This window comes from Lucilia cuprina, chromosome 4 (assembly GCF_022045245.1).
Source record: "Lucilia cuprina isolate Lc7/37 chromosome 4, ASM2204524v1, whole genome shotgun sequence".
NCBI classification, from domain to species: domain Eukaryota; kingdom Metazoa; phylum Arthropoda; class Insecta; order Diptera; family Calliphoridae; genus Lucilia; species Lucilia cuprina.
Window position 1 is genome coordinate 41,314,077 of NC_060952.1, and position 17,194 is coordinate 41,331,270.

General features: G+C 31.7%; 1 protein-coding gene across 3 annotated transcripts in view; it reads left to right on the forward strand.

Moving 5' to 3' along the window:
* The window catches only part of LOC111678250, an 87,708-nt gene that overhangs the window by 55,631 nt on the left and 14,883 nt on the right, over positions 1-17,194 (forward strand). Inside the window, exon 1 of one of the 3 annotated variants that reach the window (XM_023439535.2) lies at positions 12,899-14,079. The exons of the other annotated variants lie outside the window; for them this stretch is intronic. Within the exon in view, the coding sequence (XP_023295303.2) occupies positions 13,368-14,079 (712 nt within the window). The 5' untranslated portion in view covers positions 12,899-13,367. Of the gene's footprint in view, positions 1-12,898; positions 14,080-17,194 lie in introns of those variants that run through there. 3 annotated transcript variants of the gene reach the window in all.

Genomic DNA, 17,194 nt, shown 5'->3' on the forward strand with positions numbered 1-17,194 from the left:
AAACTGTCTATTGAGACATTCCTTCTAAAGGAAAACACTTTCCTATTGAGACACAGTTTCTTAAGGAAAACTGTCTATTGGGACTCTCTTTCTAAAGAAAAACGTTTTTCTATTGAGACACTGTTACTTATAGAGACACTTTTCCAGAGAAAAAATAGGAAATGTTGTTGATATACATATTGCCTTGAACTGAGGCAAATCTGAAATATGTCTCTGAGAAACTATTTCTATTGAAAATAAAAGTTTCTCTCACAATAAAAGTGAAAGTCATCAGTTAAAAACCAACTCTTTCCACAAACACTTTTGTCGTGAGAATATTAATCTTTAAGAAATAAAAGGGGTAAATAGTTAATTATCATAAATGATGAACTGCAATAAAAAGAAAGAAAAAATCTTAAATTTAATTAAAAAATCTAAGTAATCTATTAAAGAAATTATTAAATTTTATAGAATTAAATTTATACATACATCATACACTTTATTATCTTCATAATTCAATTAAATGAATAATATAACAAAACAAATCGTTCATTTAAGCAAAAAAAAAAAGAAAAACATCCTTGAAATATAATTTACTTTTCAAAGAATTAATAATAACAATAAAACTTTGTTTTCTTAAACAATATAAATTACGTTTTTATTATTTATTTAAGTTAATTGCAATATCCGTACGTTTCGTACAGTCAGTCCGTCGTCTCTTTATCATTTTTATGATAAAACCAAAACGACCGCAAAAATATTTTACAAAATAAACTTACATTTAATATAAAGAGCAAGAACAGTCGGACCGTCAGACTTGGGGATGGTTAAACAAACCAACTAAAAACATCTTATAGATTAAGTTTTATAAGCATATATGCAACATCTTTATGATGTTCATCGTTTGTGTTTTTTTTTTGCTATTTGAATTAAATTTAAGTTTTATTCTATTTAAGACACTCTGTCGCTTTTCGAACATGTTTTATTGTTTAAAACAATTTAAATAACAGATGGATTGTAGATTAGCCAAAATATCTTGAACTCTAGTAACGACAGTTAGTGAAAGAGAAAGAAACAAAATATGTGGTGTGGGTTTTAAGTCTGTTATTGGACTAAAGAAAAACAAACGGAAACACCAATTGAAGTTTATGTAAATTGGCTTAATGGCCGCTTAAAATTACAACCGCATTGCGATTATTTACACCATTTTTTTATTTGTTAAATTTCCTTAAGAAGCAAAATTTCCGAAATTTTCTTAAGTAAAATCGTCTTCAGAAAATTGTACCTCATGTCTTGTCTTTAATAGAGATCCATTATCTATAGAAAAGTTCTATCTAATTGCATTGTCTTTAATAAAGAATTTTTTCCATATATTTGTTAGGTTAATAGGAGAATGTTTACTACATCAAATCCGAAGAAATAGACCTAGCTATTATCGGACCTATTGTGCGCTCCTGGCAAGGAAAGTGCTCCAGAGCTTCACTGTTCTCTCCACATGCTCTATATTCGTCAGAATTCGCAGTTCCAATTTTGTTTAGATGAGCTCGTAATCCTGTATGTCCACCCAGAATACGTTCCATCATACTAACCTCAGACTTTTCGTCTTGCTCTTCTCAGGGTCACCCAATAAGATCTTTGTGATTTTGTCCACAGTTTTATTAACCAAAGAGCCCTTATAGGACAATCTCACCAATTGTTGTAATCAGATTAAATTGCATCGAATGATTTTACGTTCATGAGGTTAACTACCTCGAGCTCCCTTCCCTTTAAAGCAATTATTCGCATTTCGTTGCCGACTACTCCGGAGTTACCATGTGATGTAAATCTTACCTCTGGGAGAGTATTCAGTTAAAGCTTTCTTACGATCCAATAATAATTCTATCTTCTAATATCGCCATAATTAAGATCCGTGGGCGCCATATTTATTCTAATTCAACTTACACATTCCGTAATTGATCGGTTCTGTCTAAAATCTTGTGTAATGATTAGGTAAACGGTGGTATATTACGATTTCTGGGTCTTAAATATAGAACCCAGAGACATAAGCCGATACAAAATGATCAGCGGCGAAACCATTTTCGTCCGGCGGAGTCGGCTTATTGTAGAATATATCGGTGGCGGCTAAATTGCCCACTCACTTTTACTTTTCTTCAGAAAGTGACCTATAAGTGTTTATTATATTGAAAATTCTCTGTATAATAGTTTGTTATATATAAAACTGACTATATAAGTTGTGCCCAAAACGTTGATGAGCTATGCGATCGAGTGAATGACTATCTCGATCAGTGGTCATGCTGCTATAGTATGGTCTCCTTCGCTGATACCCAGTGAAGAAATATTCAAATCTGTCAAAATGCTGTCCTACAGACTGTAACGAGCTTCATATAAAGAACTTCAGAGCACCACCTAAATGAGAAAACGAAGGTCCTCCCAGTCAAGGAATATAATGCCATGCTGACTAAACAGTTCCCCGTGGGATGTCACCGGAGGAGTCATCCCAACTTTAACATCACACAGTTGGAAGCTTCTCTGAGGCATGTTAGGAAGGACCTTCGTGTATACGAGGAGAGCATAAGAAGGTATGTGCAGGATAATTAGACTTAAATTAGTATACAGTAGCTTTGAACGACATTCATAGAGATGTCATCAATACCGCGGTTTCATGTTACAGCATGAATGTCGTACTTGAAGGTCTCCCACCGCCCATGGCAGAAATTGAGAAGAATCGTCCGTGGAAAACAAGATGTCTGACACAACTCAGATCGGGATTGAGCAATAGGTTCAACGTCTACTGGTCCCGCATATACCGTACCATCACAAATATATGCCTTGTATGTAGACAGAGTTCCCATGATGCCCACAACATATTCAACTGGCCCTGTTGAAGTAGCCCAATTTCTTGGCTTAGACTTAAATTCAGAACCCCCAGATAAAAAATTTTTATAGTTTAAGCTGTTACAACAACAACGAATGTTTTTGAAAAATTATTAAATTTGGTTTCAGACGTGTATATTTATTTTTCCCTCTTTGTAGGATATTTATATCTTCTGAACAAATTTTTTCTATAGGAAAATTGTCTCGATTAAAGAACCTTGTTCTAAAAAAAACTTCCTCTTACAGAAACAAATTAATTATAAAATCTTTAAATTTATTAGAAATGGTGTAATACCCCCAAATGTAAAATTAATAGACAACAATAAATTTCTATACTTGTGTATATAAGTCAAGAGACTCTTACTTTTCAAATGTCTAGTCACATGCCACACAATCCCAATAACACCCCCTGCCGACAATAAGTTTTTTTTCGCCAACTTCTGTTGCTTAAGTTGAAGTACAAACAAGTAAAAGTTTTTTTTTTTAATAAAAAAAATATATATCCAAAAAAATATTCATAATAGTGTCATTATCATTTTCAGTTAGTTGAAAGTTTATGCAAATTTGATTTAAGCCTCATTTGGAAAATGTTTGTAATTTCTGTTGTTGTTGTTGTTGTTTAAAATGGTAGAAAAATGTATAAAATGAAATGGTGTGAACCAAGACCCCCCATTCATTTTACTGTGTGAACACATTACTCAGTCGAACTACTAAATAAACATTTCTCTCATACTGTTAGTGTTATTGTTAGCTATTAGATATGAATAAAGTTTATTTTTGTTTTATAACTATTTTATTATAATTTATCAATATATTTATTTTTTTTTTTTTTTTTTGTTACACTGTGCTGTCCACTTCATAGTCCACTAAGAATAAACAACTAAATCTGTGTAATATATTCATATGAAATATGTAAATTTCATTTTAATACTTATTGATATTGTTCCTGTGTTGACTTTGTCTCAGTCTGTGACTATTAAAAATATTTATGTATATTTGTTGCTGGACCAACCATTTTAACTACTTAAATCATTTTGTAACTCATTGAAGAGGTCACTGAAAGAATTTTTTTGGAATTTATGTGACTTTGAGCGTTGATTTATTTAAGTAACTGTGTTTTAGTGATTTGTACTTTTTGTTTTTGTTTTAAGGTCTGTCTGTATTCAATCATCATCTTCAAAATTGTTTTACAAAACGAAAAAAGAGAAACAGATTATTTATAATAATCATAAATTATGTGTTTTAATGTGGAGCTTATGACAAGATAAATAGGCACAAAAACGTGAGGGATAATGTCAACAAATTGACCAAACAAATGACCAGTGTTGTTATGGCAAGGATTTAACAGGAGTGGAAACTGTTAAAGTGTCTTTAAGAGTTTTTGTAAAAAAAATTCTTCAAAGTTGATTGAATTGTTTTTATAATAGTTTAAAAAATACAATCTTTAAAAATCGAAAAATCTAATATATTAACACATCTTGGTTACATCTAAATTTAACCCAAAAAAAACCAATGGGCATCATTTCTACAGATTTCACTACATTTACAGTAGACTTAAAATGTATCATTTCCGCCATTGACTTATCTCCGTCATCTCCTTCTTTACGCTTTAACATAATAGAAGATTTGTAAAGAATTTAACTTAATCACTTCTTTAACATAGTAGGCATATTTTACGTTCAATAATTTTTTCTTTCCTTTATACTTTCTCTCGTTTCCTTTACATGGACTTAAATACATTCCTGTAGTTTTGCTGGTGCAAATATTCCCCTTTTGTCAATAATTTGCTTGATATTTTTTTAATTGGAATAGCTGCCATATCTGAGGAAATACTTTTAGGTCACTATTAGACCTCTTAAGCGCTTCTTTATATTTAAAACCTCCTGGGGTTGGATTATCCGATGTTTTGAACATTAGTTTCATGGACGTAGTACCTTAAAATGTTTCAATCAATGATCATAAGGGACGGATGTAATTTCGAGGAAATCCTGGCGATGACAAATAAAGTACTCCAGAAATGAAATAGAGTAATAGAAAACATGTATAGGAAAATTATCTCTTATACCACCCATTTTCTGTAGGAAAATTGTCTTTTCTTAGAGACACATTTTCTATAAGAAATAAGTAAAGACTTAGGTGTAATCCTTGAACGGAAATTAATATGAATCTACGAAAACTATAAGCATGAAATAGAATCTTAGTCCTATAAGACACTATTGGACAAATTTATTAAAGTGTACTTAGTCCAATTCGAGCCAATGCTTCAATAATCTGGTGGACTTCTTTGGAAAAAAGTGTAATATTAAACTACTAAAGGAAGTTCAGTGTACATGCTGGTTGGGTTTAAGTGTACTACTTCCACCAAGGCTCTGGAAACGTTGCTAGATATTTCACCCATTGAGACATATTTAAGATATGTGGAGGCACTTACAGACGAATGGCTCTTTACTTTAGACTAACTAGCTAAAATCGGTTCAAGGAAATGTCATCAATATGTATTGAATACTTTGCAAGGTTATAAACAATCATCGAATGTCCCTGATCGCGTACCAATATGTTGGAAACTTAGAAGCGCTGATCCCAGACGGAATATTAGACAAGTAGAAATCAGTTGCTAAACGGATGGTTCTAAATTGGGGGAAATTAAAATGAAGCTACCGCATAGAGGATAGCGTCAACAAGACACATCGGTGCTGGGCGATATCTACGTAAACTATAGACATGAAATGGAATCTTATTCCTACTAGACACTATTAGACATATTGGCTTTATAAAAGTGTAAATAGACCAATTCGCGCCAATGCTTCAATAATCTGTTGGACTTCTGGAAAAAAGAAAAACTACTAAAGGAAGTTAGCGTACATGCTGGTTAGATTTAAGTGTATTACTTCAATCAAGACTCTGGAAACATTGCTAGATAAATTAAGACATATTTAAGATATGAGGCGGCGCTTACAGTAGAACGGCTCTTCACTTTAGACTAACTGGCTAAAAGCATTTCTAGGAAGTGTCATTAATATATGTTGGATACTTTGTAAGGTTATATACAATCATCGAATGGGCCTGATCGCGTACCAATATGTTGGAAACTTAGAAGCGCTGATCCCAGACGGAACATTAGACCAATAGAAATCAGTTGCTAAACGGATAGTTCTAAATTGGGATACAAAGTAGGCGCGGAGCTTTCAGGCGGAAGTCCGAGCAATAGCTCAATGTGTAAATTAGATTAAATATTGTGCACACAAGGCTTAATATATTTACCGACAGCCAGAAGATAATTAGGGTGATATTATTTGATAAAATAAAATCTCAGAAGGAAGTAAGCTTGAGGTAGTTAACCTAACGAACGCTGAATTGTAGTAATGAAACGGTGGGTAGTACCACAAAGATCTTATGGGGTGACCCTTATGACATCAAGGCGAAAATTTTTCTCGAGTCTGAGATTAGTATGATGGTACGTATTCTCACATAATTACGGGCACATCTATACAAAATTGGAATTGCGGATTCAAACGAATGTAGAGCATATGGAGAGGATTCTTATAAATACATATTGTATATGAGACTGGGAAATGTGTGCTTAAGTCCAATTCTTAGCTACATTTCATTATGAATTTTCGGATAGTAAATTTGTTTTATTTTTGTAAAATAACCTATAAAGCCACTCAGATCTACCGAGTTATTACACGTACCAACATAGTATGTACTACATACTTTCTTATATTGTAACAATACATGTGAGCCTTGTCATATTCCCTGAAGCAGAAAAAAATCTACTAAAGCGTAAATTATGTAAATGAATACGTCTTTCTTTTTTCCATAAAAATTTGTTTTTTTTTCTTCGATCTCATTCCTTTTATAATAATTTTTTCTTGTCTTTCCTTTAGTCTAAGCAAATAGACAAATCAGTGGAAACGATAGAATGAGTGATAAAACAAACACATTGAAAACAATGAAAAATCCTACAAAAAGGATATTTTTTTAAATGTTTACATTTTATATTCGCCGTTAACTTGATTTTGGCTCCTTCTGTTTTGAATGTGATAAACAGAGGTTCGTTGGTTGGTCTTTATAGAGCGATTACAATGATTTGCCAAGATTTAAAGTAAACTTTAATGTTGGAGGCAAATGTAAAGTATTTTAAAGGAATTAAATCTTGAAACATAAAAATAGTCATTTAGAATTACACTAATTAAGTTTACGATCTTCTACAAGTAGCCTACATAAATCGGTATTCTGATTATATGCCTATTCGTGTCCGTAGTTTAATATTTTAAAATCTTGCCCATGTAGAATAGTGACTCAACTTTTTGGATCTGGACTCTAAAGACCCTCTAATGTAAAGATTCGAATCATTAATAAAAATAAATTCAGAGCTGCTTATTTCAGAAAGACTTCTTTCATAATCCTAATAAAATTGTTTTTTTTTTTCAATTAGCGACTATTTTTGGATCTTTTAAGGATATGGAATAATGTCATTTTCAACAGATTACAATTTATTCAACTTAGATTTCTAGGATTTTGTCCAAGTTGAAAAATATCTAAAAATATGGTCAATTTCTTGTTAGATAATTAAACAGTCTACCAAGATGGTGACATATTCAAATACTTCCCTGTCTTTACCAATTCTCCATCTCGCTCATCGTCATTATTTGTTTAGGAGGGAGAGTTATGTGTTTGTTGATAAACATTCGAAAAATTTACGTCCTCTCTTATTAATTGTATGTATTAGTTCGTATTACTGTTTTTGAGTACTTTCATTGAGGTTATAAGTTATAACTTGTGGAACCAACGAATGTCTAAGTGTTTAATGTAAACACCTGCCTGAAGGTCTACCACACGCCCCTGAATCCTTCTATGGAGAACTCAGGTGGCAATCTTTGTACATGGCAGACCCTGTTCATGAACAAGCACTTTGATAAAGACAACGAAATAACAGGCAGCATGGGATCAATCGCAACGTATACCCCGACAAGTCCTAAGCAGGGGCGACCCCAATATTAGGTGAAATTAATCTTTCGGATATACCGGAAGGTGACTACCCTTTTAATGCCATAAAAGAAAACATTCTCAAGAATACAATGACCCATCAACTAATGACCCATTCCAGTGCATTCCTTAACCTCTTAAAGGCCGCGCAACCTCTTTTGGCAACAGCACCTAGAGACGTATTTGGTAGTCCGAAATATCCAGCTAATAAATCAGAATCAGTTTATGTCGAGATAATGTGACAGGAATGAAGTAATTTCCAAAGTCAATTCAATTCCAATAATTGCATCGACAAGTTGAGTGTTGGATTTCATCCATAAGACAGCAGCTCTAGATAACTTCCCTGAAGTATACTAAATCAGTACTAGTCTCATGTCGGGCAAAGGAGACTTTCCTGATCGTTCACCAACTTTCATCAGTTCTATTCTGAGACTATAAGAAACGATCTACGGGATAACAGGCAACTACCAAGTGTCAACTTGAAAATTCTCCATCCTATACTGACAACCTACTATGCAAAGAGTAAGAGATATTTAATGGGTTCAGAAAACAATCACAGTTTGCTTTGTCAAATCACCCAGTAACATCTGTTGAGATAACAATAGCTCCGGAGAGAAAATCTACACATATATGGCATGGATACATCAGTCTCTAAACCAATACTCTCCCGAATCAACAACCTGACCAGTCAGGACAAGTCCTGCGGGCAACTGTCCACCCGTAGTGACAGATTATATGGTAATCTGGTCGACCTCATGACAAATCATTTCTAGGAAAGGCCGATGATACATTTGACTCAACAATTTATAGTCCAGATAGACTAAAAGTGTTGGAAACACCTTTTTTCGCCGGGATATCGTAATAACACCAAGATGAAGATTTCGCCAAGGTTACATGCCTGGTGGCAATCGAACCCACTACCTCCGAATTTACAGACTTAATCACTACCAATTAACCTATTTTAGGCGCGATCAATTTACTCTTTTAAAAATCATCAAAATTAAACCTTTATGGAAACATGAATTAATACGGTGTGACTCCTGGCTCTGCGGTTTGACTGGCATATTATGCATTTATGAAATAATTGTGACAACTGTTTGATTAGTTGATTGTGTCAGTATTTTTTGTCTCTACATGTTCATAAGCAAATATTTTTTTCCTGAGCCGCTTAAGGGAATTTTTCTTCTGGTGAATTGTGTCTTTTTTATATAGACTGTCATTTTGAGTTTTCCAGTTTTTTCTTACTTAAACAAAAAATCGTTAAAGTATATGTATGTATTTGTTTAAATCAATGTCAAACCATTGTCAATTTAACATAATATACAAGCATTTGTATTGGGGAGTTTTCTTTGTGGTTTTTTTATTTATTTTGTTTTGTTATTCACCCTAATGGATGAGGGAGTTAAATACAATGGGACTAAAGTAGACAAGGACATTAAGGTCATTGTTTTGTTTGTTTAAATAAAAATAATAAGAAAATAAAACACACACAGCAGCTAATATTCTTATTTCAGTAGCAATAGAAACTTGTCTATTCTTATAAGAAAATTCTAAAAAGGGATTTTATTTAAGACCAACACCTCAATGACTTGAAATCACTAAAACTAAAGTATGGCAACACTTTTATTTAAAAATAATCTCATTAGATGTGTGTTAAAACATATTTTTATTTTGTTTGTTAGGTAATCCAAACATCCTTCCTAAGGACCAAACTACAACCGTATAAAACACAGCAACAATTAAAACATTAACACAACAACAATAAATAAATTGTCCTGTCTTGTTTTTATGACATTCCCGTAGACGACACTGTGTTAATTATTTTACAACTTACTTCTACTGCTGCTGCTAATGTTGTTGTTGTTCAGGCAACACATTAGATATGTATTTCGTCGTTACTATTAGCACGAGTTAGTAACATGGACATGTTTCCGCTCGAATGTAGTAAATCTATTTAGTAATTGATGTTTCCAAAAATGTCATCAAATTTGTGTGTGTGTGTGTGTTTTTCTAACACACATGCACATATTGTTGACAGATGAGTACTTGAGGAGAAAAATAAAAATTTCGACAAAAATAAGAAAAAAAATCTACTAAAAACATTCAAACATACATGCAAAGTTAAAATAAATATTTAAAGGAAGTCATGCCGTAACCACAATTTGTAATGAAATGTGACAGCTATGACAACTTGGGTGCAATACTAGTGTATTTTCTAGAATAGCACATTTAAGGTTATTCACGCAGATGAGCAATTAAAAACACATTTGGAAAATTTTTATAAAAAAGACATAGAACTCAACGTGTTATTTAACCAGGAACCATAAACTTCAATACAGCTAATTTTGTCTCAATCGCAGACAGTTTGTTCATTCTATTATCGTTCCGTAGAACATATAATACGATCAAACAAATTAACAAAAACATCTAGAAGTCTAAGAGTCCTCTCAGAAAAAAAAAAAACAGAATTGATTGCTAAACATTGATCGATGTGACTTTTAATATGCAGGATCCCAACTTTGGAGTCCATAATTCCTAAGAATTTTCCAATCAGTGTTAGTCAGGGATGTTATTTCCTGAATAACAACACTTTCAAGATACTAAACTTAACATCACTTCCAAACTTTAACTGAATACTCTGCCATACTCATCATATGGGCACCACTCGGGAGTAGTCGATAACGAAAGGGCAAATTTAATAGCTTTAAAGGGAAGGTAGCGACAAACGCTAAACCATTCCAAGCAACACAAGCTGAATTAAAAACATGGGTGAGAGAATCCCATAAGGCCTCTTGAAACAATGAAACGGTGGGTAGAACCACAAAGATCCTATGGGGTGACACTGATGAGAACAAGAAGATAAATCTTCTCAAAATTAGCAACTCTAAAGTTAGTATGATGGTACATATTGTGAGTGGACACACAGTATTACGAGCACATCTATACAAAATTGACAGTGCGGATTCAGGCGAATTTAGATCATGTGGAGAGGACAGTAAAACTCTGGAGCACTTTCTTTGTCACTGTCAGGCATTTGTCGAAGTTAGATCTAAGTATCTTGGAAGATGTGTTTCTAAAGTTATTACCAAAAAATTGCAATAAATCGTATGTTGTAATTGCTGTAGGCCACGTATATATTTTCTAGATATGATAAAGTGTACAAGGACTATAGTGGACAGATCTCTATCCATATATTCAATATTGTTTAGAAACTTAAAGGCAATAAAATGACAAAAGTCAACGATAACTTTCTACTGTTGTATTGATCAAAGAGGTTAAATTTTCAAAGAAAATCCTGCAAATATTTGACTGAATGACGAATGTTTTTGCTCCTTATTACACTGTGGTGTTCAGAAATCCCCGTAATAAAAGGTGTAAGAAAGACAAATCACACAATTTTAATTCCAAAACTTCGTCTTAAAAGAAGTTGTTAAGCGGATGGTAGGATAAGAAGTTGTAATCAACTACGCTCATCTTCTTAAAATACATAAAATCCTGTTCCTTTAAAAACCCATTTTGAACTGAAACACCTTTCTTGGTAACATTCTCCTTTCAATGTGTGTTTAAGGAAGTTGTTTAAAAGACCACGGTAATTTCCTCGTGTCATCCGGTTGCTTAGTGGTTGGTTAATGAGAAGTACGCTCGAGTGAATCGTAATGGTTGAACTGTATCTTGTACAAGATGTGCGGATATAGAATGTCCATTCACATTTACTACAGTGTATTTTCTTTAAATAAGAACAAGTCCTCTCCTTTTGTCGATGGTTTAATATTTTGGTCTAAAGATTACGTCTCTTGATGCTGTTTCTGAACAGAACAGGTCACGTAAAACCCTTCGACTTCTGCGTATTTGAACATATATACAAAGTGTTCTAGATAAGATTTTTAAATATTACATTATTTATGACTTTATTACAACTATAACTTTCAGAATATTTCCGGTATATTTCAGGAACAAGATTTTATTAATGTAAATACCACACTGGTTCGCATTTCTGTGATGGTTTCTAATTATATCTTACGAATAGTTTGGACACATTAACTTCAAGAGTATTAATAATCATTTCTGACTTCACATTACATCGAAGTCAATAGATGATCCAAGATCTTTTTAAGATCGATAGCGAGTCAATAGATTTAGTTTGATTACTTCGGTAATCTCTTTGTCTTAATAGATTATATTTGGATTAAAACTATACTATGAAGTACAATCTAGACAATAGTCTACAGATTAAATACAGTTTATAAATTGGAACATTTTGCATAAACTTTTGTATATCACTTTCAGTAGATGGTTCATAGAAAAGGTTATGATCGATGTATATAAATAATAAACTTTTTGTTATAATTTCTCTTAATAAAGGATAATTTCTGTGAAAATTCGTTAGATTACAAACTGCATTTGTAATGTGTTCATGTCTGAAGATTTTATGGCGAGAAATCACGAAATATGATATTTTTCCGTTTTAACTTTCCTGATAAAATAAATGACATAACTAATTAAGTACAAGATGTGCTACAAGCCAAAATTAAAAAAAAGAAATTCAATTAGGATACGCGTAAAATGTCCTATATTTTTCATATGTAACTACAGTCATAAACAACTACAACTAAGAAACACTAACAAACGATTAATGTGAATTTACAGGATTTTTTAAATGAAATGTACTCAGGGGAAATCGATTTAAATTCGTTTTTAAGCACTTTTAACTAACACACACACATACACAGATTTACTCTGACACATTTTTTTGTATGTGTATGATAAATATGAGGGGTAAATTATGTAGAGATCAGTGTTGAACTGCTTAGTACGAAAGTACTTTTTTCGGTACAGTTTTAAGATTTTAAGGAATGATTTTTTAACTACATAGCTTTTAAGATATTTTATTACTTTTAACTTTAAATGAAATGTAAAGAAAACTGATTTCATGTTTTTAAACTTAAACTATGGTTCCAAAGTACTTTTCTTTTTGTGGTATAATTGTCAAATTTCCCATATCTCATCCCTTGTTATGGTTGTTTTCATAAAACTGTCTGTCTATTTTACCTCAAAGCATGCAACACAACAACACATAATGAAAAACACACATATACACTCTCGCATAAAAGGTTCACCTCTGCTGCTGGTTGCCTAGACAGGCAGGCCAAATGGGATTACAAACACTATAACAATAACAACAACAACATGCACTCTTCAACATCACTGAAGAAAACACGGGGTTGAGAGAGCTAAACGCAATCACGTCTGACAATGGAATCAGTTTAATTTTGTTTCGAAACAGCGTATGACGATGGCAGTTAAGAATGTTTGAAATGTGAACGAAAAAACGAAAAAAAAACAAAGTGAAAAATGTGAAAATTTATCAGTGATATAGAGAATGTTTTGTACTAAAAAAAAAGAAACAGAAGTGATTTTTAACCCTTTAAATGAAAAGAAAAAAGGATTTTCTTTTAAAACCCCTTTAAAATAAAATTTAAAATAAGAAAACTTAAAAAACATCAAACTAACCCTTTCTTAACAAAATGGAACGTCGTAAAGCTAATCGTTGTTCGTATATACTCGCCAGTAAAGATCCGCGTACGGTTAGTGTTACAAGCTTAAGGCGCACGCGTTCTATGCGCTCTTCCTTTCGTCTGCTCAAAGGAAAACTAAATCAAGTCAATCTAGACAATTCACCGTTTAAATTTAATACACCTTTGCATAAACGTACAAAAAAATATCAAAATTTTACCCATGATGAAAACGGGGACTCAGATAATGCTAACGATATAAAAATAACACGTAAAACTAGTGAACAACTTTTCAAAGATACTGCTCCCCTAACAATGGCCAACATGAACAATTACTATACATGTGGGGCTCGTAATAAACAGCAAATAGAGGATTTAATGTCTGCTATGCCACTGGGTGAGGTACCACGTAAAGCTTGCAAATTGCTACAAATACCCGAATCATATTGTCGCAAGTATTTGAATGAATTGCAACAGGAACAACAACTTAAACAGCAGCAGCAATTTCCAGGAATAGCATTACATCCTTCTTCTTCTTCTTGTTCTCAGTCCAGTCATATTAAGGAAACTCGAGATGATATGGATAATCTGTATTATGTTCAAAGTAATAATCGTAAAAATCACATTTATGAGGATTTATCTAAAAGTGTTGGCCAAGGAATTTATGGTACAACACGTTTACGTACTGCAACAATACGTAAACCAATGCCGTACCTGAATAGTAGTAGGTGTTTTCTTTATTTATTTTTGTTTTTTTTTTGTGTTATTTTGCTTTAGTTCCACTTTTATTCTTTAAATTATCTTTATCACACAGTGTTTTTTTATATGTTCTCTTTTTTATTTAACAAACTCCTTTATTGTGTAATAATATGTATGTGTATATGTGTGTGTAGTTAACACCCTGCAGTTTGGGTTTTACAGATTACAAAATTATTTGAGTTACTCCTACCGGTTATTATGTTCTATTAATTAGTCAATTGATCCATTGCAATTTACTTCGATTATAAATTGATAATTGACTCCGCTTAGAACCTTCGTTTAAAGAGGATGATTACAAGATTACTAAGACATGCGTTGATTAAGTTTCTCTCTGTATTACTGGCACCCGATTACGGATTGACTTCTTCATTCTGGTACATACTTATCAATAGATTAACATATATTCCTAATATGTATGTTCACACTATAAACTATTTCAAGAAAATTATATAACTGTTTGATTTCCTTTAAAGTTATATTAATCGATTTTTTCGACTTTTACCGAATTTTTGGACATTTTCCGACTTTTCGTTTATTTCGACTTATTGACTATTTTTCGACTTCTTTCGGCTTTTTTTTCTACTATTTCCGACTATATCAAGTTTTTCCGACTATTTTAGACTTTTTGACTTTTTTCACTTTTTTAAAATTTTCGACTATTTTTCCCTTTTTTCTACTATTTTCGAATTTTCGACTTTTTTCATAGACGAAAGTCGTGCTATACTTTTTTGGAACAAAATAGTGACTTTAACTTTTCGAAAAAAAACGATTGCTCGATTATTCAAAAATCGATTTATAAAACCCTAAAAATAATACTATTTACAAAAAATATTGATTTGCAACTTTTTCATAAAATATTTCATTAAGTGTGAACGTACCCTTAGACAATTGGGATACCTTAACTTCTCTGGCTAAACATACTCCTTTTATGTGTAAAGGTATATAGATGGGTTGATATGTAGTTAACAGTTTCCTAACGTTTTTATTTAGAGTGGTTTCCTTTTAAATGTTGTTGTTACTTATACGAGTATTTTGTTGTTATTGTTATTACTTGGTCTTTACGATGTGTTTGTCTCCTAGTAAAGTGTGAATTAGTAATATATATATATATATTTATAGAAAGGTTCATTTATAGTAGCAAACCCTATAAATGTGAAATTTTATTTGAAACAAGACATGTTATAGGGATTTAAATGGTTAACAGGAAAATGAGATTTTAAATATGTATGATACTAAATAAAAAAGGACCTGCTTAATAACAAAAAAAAATACACTTTAGCTTAACAAGGAGACAAAGACCAGGTAGTTAAATTGTCTAAAATAACGATTAGGGAAATAGAATTTTTTTAGATTAAATGTTTCTAGAAAGTATTTAAGTGTTTTTGTAAGGATAAGCGTTTTCTTTTAAAGGTTGTTGTTGTTATTTTGGTAGCAATGATTAAATATTAAAATTGGTTACTATTGTGTCTAGGAAGTTTTTTAAATATTTATACTTTTATTACAAAACAAAATATTGGGTATTTCCCTGTTTAGGTGGAACTAGACAATATAAAAACATTAGATTGAGTGTTTTTTTTTTTTTTTGAAAAATGTTAGTATTTTAGTAACTTTGACCCAAATTTAATTCATACAACAAAACAGTAGTTTGTTTGCTCTTTCATTAAATTACACAGGTCAACATTTTTTCTCAGATATTATGTTGTAAAATTTTGGCGATTTTTAACAATTGATATCAATATGTTTATTTTTTTAACATTTACACGATGTTTTTAAAAACTTCCTAGCAAAAATAAAACGAAGTACTTCCAAAGGAATAATATTTATCACCACTTAAAAGGTAGCACTTAGTGATTTTTTACGTTCTGTAGAAGTGATGTTTATCGACTTCCAAAGAAGCGAAAAGAAACTATATTTTTTATGTGAAGGTATATTTTTTTGAATTAAACCAATTTTATTTTGGAGTTATTTAATATAATTATGTTAATATTATTCAAGTCAGATTAGTTGTATTATATAATATTACAATTTCACTTCCTAATAACTTTCAAAAAAAGAACATAAAAATTACTTAATGAGACTGACTTCATATGTAGTGAATTTGGAATCAAGTAAAAAGGTCATCCTTCCTATGACAAGCCTGTGTTTAAATTACAACTTCTTCAAGTCTTTTTCAGTACTTCTATGTAGTAAATTATACTTCTTTTTCGCTTCTTTCGAAGTTCTTTTTTTGCTAGGTTGAACCAAACATTCATGTTTTTTATAATTGCTCGTAACTTCTAAAGACAATATCAATTAAGTTAATGACAAATATGGAAGGGACGAAGCTTTGGTCCTTAATATGAATTTGTAATCTGACCAATAACTATATTTATACACGCCTGGTAATAAATTGACACAAAAGCGTTTATTACGAATCTATGGACGAACAACAAGATCACTATACAATCTTAATGTACTGATACATGATTATCCTAGTACGCAATAGTTTATTTAGTCATAAAGCAAGTGTAACTTTGATTCAGTTTAACGTTTGATTTAGTGAACCTATATATAGTCGAGTTTGTTGATCTTAATATCCTATACTATTTCACTGCATCATAACTATACAAATCCCCAAATAAATAGCAATAATTGTTTTAATATATAATCGTAGCGTAGTTCTCTGATACAGATACGTATTTGCTGTTACTGGGACTTTCACCGATTTAGTTAAAAGCTTAATAACGCGAATCTATACTTTACGATCATACTGTACTACTCGATCATCATCGTTTTGGCTTTCCTTCGTAGTTAGTTTGTTTTATCGAATTTTAGCTAATTCACCCAAGATCTTCCAAAATCTTTATATTTTGTTTCACAAATCTAGGTTCACGTTTGCTGTCCTGAAGATCTTGATAGGATCTTGTCACAATACTTTATGTTCAAAATAATACGAATTCTACTAGCCGTTACAATTATTTCAATTTCGTCTGCTTGTTTAATCATGACTTACTGTTACTGGGTTTTCTATCGATTTGCATATTTTGTATAGAGAATCTTGATTCCCGTTTTGCATTTGACAATCAGAAATAAGATCTTGA